This window comes from Syzygium oleosum, unplaced genomic scaffold (genome assembly GCF_021117445.2).
Source record: "Syzygium oleosum isolate NSW1041296 unplaced genomic scaffold, Sole_v2.1 Sole_v2.08, whole genome shotgun sequence".
In the NCBI taxonomy this organism is placed as follows: domain Eukaryota; kingdom Viridiplantae; phylum Streptophyta; class Magnoliopsida; order Myrtales; family Myrtaceae; genus Syzygium; species Syzygium oleosum.
Window position 1 is genome coordinate 10071477 of NW_026607492.1, and position 6577 is coordinate 10078053.

General features: G+C 46.8%; 1 protein-coding gene across 1 annotated transcript; it reads right to left on the bottom strand.

The window, feature by feature from the left end:
* Nucleotides 1-410: 410 nt before the first annotated feature.
* On the bottom strand, nucleotides 411-4749 carry LOC115685885 (uncharacterized). Its single transcript, XM_056313602.1, has 3 exons — nucleotides 4689-4749; nucleotides 1081-1100; nucleotides 411-689 (listed from the first exon to the last, which is right to left on the bottom strand). The coding sequence occupies exons 1-3, from the start codon at nucleotides 4747-4749 to the stop codon at nucleotides 411-413; spliced, it is 360 nt and encodes a 119-aa protein (XP_056169577.1).
* Between the last annotated feature and the right edge of the window lie 1828 nt (nucleotides 4750-6577).

Below are 6577 nucleotides of genomic sequence, written 5' to 3' on the forward strand. Positions count from 1 at the left end.
TGGGGTAATTAAGGAGAATAAACATGCTCATTCCTCATTCAAACTTATATAATATTCACAATTTACAAACCACCATATACACAAGCACACCGAACTTCTACACTATTAACCATCGACATAAAAAAGGATCGATAACTTGGGTTTCCCTATCACCAAAAATGGAACACCTCAAAAACCTATTCCAACCCCTAAACCTAGCCCCTACGCCCTCTGCTTGGCGTCCACTCAGAGTCTGATTCTTCGTCATCTGATTCTGAATTTCCCTGGACTGTCTGCTCCTTCGAGGACTCCGGCTCGTCCTCGATCTCGATCGGGTGGTTTATGTCACTCGACTCCGCTGGAACCTCGTCCCGCTCCTCCGAGTCGGACTCCTCATCAGACCCGTACTCTGGTACAAATTCGGGGTCAATTCACTGCTCATACGAGGGTATATACTCCGGTTCTCCTTCAGGCTCAGCAGGTTCATCCTCGGGTTCTGCCTCGGGCTCTTCCTCTTCCGGTTCTTTCTCTGGGATCGCCTCGAGATCCACGTACATTGGATCGTACCCCGCATGCGATTCATCAGGTTCTGGTTCATGCTCAGCCTCCGAGAGCTCAGGTGCTGCAGGCGCTTGTTGCAATCCAGACTGCGCCAAACTAGTTTCCACACTAGTCAACTCGCCATCAGGAGGAGGTATAGCAGACGGGTCCTAGTCCCCAACTTCATCAAAGGGGACGTCAAATCCATGAACGGGACTAAACTCGTCTATCCCGTCTCGAAAGAACCAAGCCGTGTACGTGTTGGCTTGCAAGAGGGGTAGTCCTACGTCAATTTAAACTACCGTCGTATGATTAACCCAGGTCAGATTATCATCTATAGGAAACTCTACAACATTGTGGTCGGTGTGCACCGGTACTCCAAAACGCTCAGGCGGCGGCGGCGGAGGATTCATTGCTCAGGCCAGGGTTCTGAAACAACCATGAGAATACATCTCAGCAAGAACATACCCTAAACCCCACCTAGGCTATCACGTACCTCTAGACAATCACAAACATCACAGCACTCGACAATCATATAGCAGGCACATCATTTACACTTACCTGGGCCTTTGCAGTGTAACCTGCACGTTAGCCACAGTATTATACTTTCCAATCACATGCACATTCTCATGACATTTCACGCACTCATTCCCGCCTCATCACATTCTTTCCACACTACTCGCCAGTGACCAGCGTAATGAAACCGCCTCGGGTTCACTGCGACTACCTCATTCCCACCTCGCCAGTGACCCGTGTAATAGTACCGCTTCAGGTTCACTGCGATCAACTCATAACAACACTTCAAGGCCCGCGTAATGGTACTGCCTCAGGCCGTGTATCTTGCTCGCTAGTGGTACCGCCTCAGGCTCAACACCCACCACCTACGACACAACCCGCATAATGGTACCGCCTCAGGTTGGCCGTCCTTCGGTAATACTGGGCATCGTCCCGCGTAGTCGTACCGCCTCAGGGATTTCCAAAATCACACATACCGTGTCACACATGATTTCTCCTCCGTTCACATGCTCAACACTCATTTACCAATAAAATGACCAATCACACGTGGCCCGTGCACGCACCAATCCACACACATTTCTCATGCTCAATAAGCATTCGACACGGCCAATTGACAATTAACTCAGTTAGGCTCAAGCGTGCACATAACAATACAAAGTCTAATCATACAATCCACCACTCAACAACATACATGGCCACTCACGGGCCCAAAATCACAGCCACATTACAAACACACAATCCACATACAAATTGCCATTTTTCCACATCCAAACTACGGCAAATCAATTCCAGCCCTTCACGACATTTTCACACAATTAACCGCCGAATCCAAATACCCAATTTACATACCGTACAACACATCACAGCACTCATTTCAGCCATTCACAGCCCGCTTTTGGCCTCAAATTTTCCATCAAAATCTCCCAAATTCATTCCTTAGGCCCGCTAATCAATTCCGCCCCTAAAACTATACTAATCCGCATCTAATTAAACCCGATTACACCTCAAATTTGTCCGTCGATACCCGAAATCCTAAATAAAGTTTAGGGTGCAACTTACCCGAACTCTAGACTAGCTCGGCTAGAGTGAGAAGGGGGACGGCAAGCCGGCGGCCAAGCGGCGGTGTGCTGCGGCGGCGAGCGGCGAGCGGCTTCCTTGGCCGCTGCTCAAGGCCACGGAGGAGGAGAGAGAGATGGACGGCATGAGGGTGGTGGTGGTGGTGGTGTCACGGTTCGGTGATGGGGCGGCGGCAGTACGGCAGACGGACGGTGGCCGGCGAGCGGCGGCGGCGGCAAGGGGGGGCGGTCGGTTCGGTGAGGGAGAGAGAGAGTGAGCCGAGAGGTGAGAGAGAGAGAATGAGGAGAGAGAGAGAGGAATTTGGTCTTAAATAATCCAAAGCAATAATTGAGGGGCAATTGACCATCTTGCCCTTGTCTCACAAATCAAATCGACGGTCGAGATTCGATCTTATCTTAAGATCGACGGCCCGGATCAAATCTTTCCCAAAAATATCCAAGGGCAATTTGGAAATTTCTTAAAATTCCAAGGGCAAAATTGTCCAACTCAAAAATTAGGGAAAAATGACCAAAATGCCCTTCCCCTTTAACACTTTCCCTTTATAATCCTTCAAGGGTAAAATGGTCACTTTTCCATTTTCTTGCCGAATTTATATTTTTCTAAAGGATTCGGGAAAAATCCAAAGTTGTATGTTCCAACTACAACGTCGTCCTAATGCCCCGTTGTGACTTCATAATTTTCCGATGCCCAATTTGGACTCTAATTAATAATTGAATTTTACTTAACGTAACTCGAACGTTTCTCAAACTAACGGGCGGCTTTTGGGGAAATTCGCATATTCGACCCATGACTGATAAAAGTTCGAGTCACGTGCAAGTTCATTCGATTCGTGACGACTTCGGTTGTCATGTAATCGCGAGGTTCAATCACTAGTTCCGTCGGGCACGATCATTCGGTATAGGTTCTGGATCATTCGTCAATTCATTTCGTGGTCCAGCGGAATCACCCGCGATCCACTACTATGACAGTGGCGAACTGACCCCTGGCTATCCTTGGATCGGCCTACAATGGCTCAAAATGTCACCTCGACGATTTTATGGTCGAAAATCAATTCACGATCGAATTTTCTTTAGTCGCACGAATTTAAATCCCTAATTAGCCTTTCCCTAATGGTTAGTATCCCAGGAATGATCAATTCTGGGCGAGAACTAACTACGAGTACGTTCATAAAACCAAGCATCTCATAAATCCCAAATGGGCAAATTTCAGGATGTCACAACTCTTCCCCCCTTACAAAAATTTCATCCTCGAAATTTACAATCCAACTAACAACTCGAATAAATGGGGGTATTGATGTTGCATTATCTCTTCACTTTCCCAAGTCGCGCCTTCTGTCCCGTGGTGCTCCCAAATGACCTTGACCATCGGGATCGTCTTGTTCCTCAAAACTCGCTCTTTCCGATCCTCGATCCTTATTGGTCTCTCGACATATGACACCTTGTCATCAACTTCTATCTCCTCATAATTCAACACGTGAGCTAGATCCGGTTCATATTTTCTCAACATCGATACGTGGAACACATTATGCACTTGCGACAGATTGGGTGGAAGTGCAAGGCGATACGCTAAGTCTCCAATTCTTTCTAAAACCTCAAAAGGTCCCACGTACCTTGGACTCAATTTCCCCTTCTTACCAAATCTAGACAATCCTCTCATAGGCAATACCTTAAGGAACACGTGATCCCCTACTTGAAACTCCAAAGATCTTCGCCTTCTGTCTGCATAACTCTTTTGACGGCTTTGAGCTGTTTTCAGCCTTTAACGAATCACCTTAACGGCCTCAATCGACTGTTGAACTAACTCTAGCCTAGTAATACTCATTTCTCCTACTTCATCCCAACACACGGGCGTTCTATAAGTCCTGCCATATAGCGCTTCAAAGGGCGTCATTCCTATGCTCTGCTGAAAACTATTGTTATAGGCAAATTCTGCTAAGGGCAACTGCTCTTCCCACTTATCCTGAAAGTCCAATATACATGCCCGAAGCATATCCTCTAAAGTCTGAATCGTCCTTTCAGACTGGCCATCCGTTTGTGGATGGTAAGCTATACTAAACTGCAGCTTTGATCCCAATGCCGTCTACAGACTTTTCCAAAAATTGGCGGTAAACCTAGGATCACGATCTGAGGTGATCGACACTGGTACCCCATTCAAACGAATTATCTGCTGCACATACAACTCTGCATATCGATCTAATACGAAGTCCTTTCGCACAGCCAAAAAGTGTGCTGACTTGGTCAATCTGTCGACAATCACCCAAATAGTATCATGGCCTCTTTGGCTCCTTGGTAATCCCATCACAAAATCCATAGTTATATGCTCCCATTTCCATTCTGGGATTTCCAAAGGTCGCAATAATCCCCCGCGCTTACAATGTTGTGCCTTCACTTGCTGGCACGTCAAACATTTGGCCACATGTCTGGCTATGTCTACTTTCATACCATTCCACCAATAGTACTGCCTCAAATTCTGATACATCTTGGTACTACCTGGGTGGATGCTATAACTACTACGATGTGCTTCTGACAAAATCTCTTCCTTAATTTCCGCATCGTCAGGTACACATAATCGCCCACGGAACTTCAGTATCCCATCTTCGGATATCTGGAAGTCCGACTTTCTCTTGGTCTCATCCATCTCCAGAATCCTTTGGATTTCTTGATCCACAGACTGCAAGGTCTTAATCTAAGCCTGGATCTCCGGTTCAATCCTAAGCGTGGCCAACAAACTCGAGACTTGACTTACTTCGAATCTAAACTCCGAGTCTCGCACTTTTTCTAACAAAGCCCATTCCTTAACAATCAAGTGTGCGATGCTTGACTTCCGACTCAATGCATCAGCTACCCGGTTGGCCTTCCCGGGATGATATAGTATATCACAGTCATAATCCTTTAACAACTCCATCCACCTATGCTGCCTCATATTAAGTTCCTTTTGAGAAAATAAATATTTGAGGCTCTGATGATCGGTATAAATCTGAAATTTCTCTCCGCATAGATAATGTCGCCAAATCTTAAGGGCGAATACTATTGCAGCTAATTCCAAATCGTGCGTCGGGTAAGTCAACTCATGCGGTCTTAACTGCCTTGATGCATAGGCCACTACTTGTCCATTTTGCATGAGTACGCACCCCAATCCTTTCAACGATGCATCGCTATAAATTTCATACCCTTTGGGTCCTGATGGAATAGTCAACACTGGTTGTTGACACCTAAATGTCGGCGCATCATTTAGTGATTAATTGCATAGAAAATTAGGGATTAAATTTTAATCCCTGAACAAAAATATTACAAATCGCATAGCATAAAGTTTAGGTTCATATAGATTAACTGCATTTCGCATCGGATCGGCGGTGGAAGCGAGCTTAAAATTCATCACGTAAATCGAGCTCGGGCACCGAACGAGATTCGGCTCACTCGGAAAGCATGAGCCGAAAATCACACACAAAAGGGCTTGGTTGTCTTAATTTGAGCTTAAATTAGCCCATTATGCTTAATTAAAGAAAAGCCCAAATTAATTCAGCCCATTTAGAATTAAATTAAAGCCTAAACCTAAGCCCATTAGGACTAGAAAGCCCGGCTAATTGACCTAGGTTTACATTATAAATATATGTTTATGTCTCATAATCAAAAAAGGGAGGCTCTCATAATTTTTCAGATCGGATTTTTAGAGAGACATACGAGAGAATTTTGAGAAGAGTGAGAGAGAGAGGGAAGGAGACCGCCCGCTGCGCCGCACCGCACGATTGCCGCGCCACCGCTCGCGGCACTACGCCGGAGCCAAGCTCCGCCTCACCCGCCGCGTGCCACCGCGCGCGCCACCGCCTTCCCCGCGCGCACGCCATCTCTCGCCGTGTGCCACCGCCGCTGCACGCCTGCCTGCTGCTCCGCCCGCCTGTATTGCCGCTGCTAGCTGCACAGCCGCCGGAGAGCTGCCCTGTACCGCCGCTCGCCAGCCAGAGCTGCCCTGCACCGTCGCTTGCCAGCCGGAACCGCCTGTACCGCCGTTAGCCCACCGCCTGTGCTGCCGCTGATCGCTGCACAGCCGCCGGAGAGTCGCCCGTCCCCGCCTGTTGGCCTCTGCCCGGAGACGCCCGCCGCGACGCCGTTCCCGTCGTGTCACCGTCGCTAGCCGCCACTGTTCCCGACGTCACGCCGCCGCTCCCGACGCACCGCCGATTCGCAATCCCGATCCGCTACAGATTCAAATTAGGAAAGAAATCTGCAAATCAGGTAATTATTATATCCCGATTTGATTCGAATATTTGATTGCCTAATTTATGCTTATTGATATCTAATTTTGCATATTTGGATAATAAGCATTATTTCAATTAGGATTTTATTTCTTTTTTTGAAATCTTGGATATCTATTACTTTTCAAATTTGGATAGAATTTAGAATTTTCAAAATCTTTTGAATATATCCAAGATATTTAAGATATCTCATTTAATGTGATCAAATTGTCA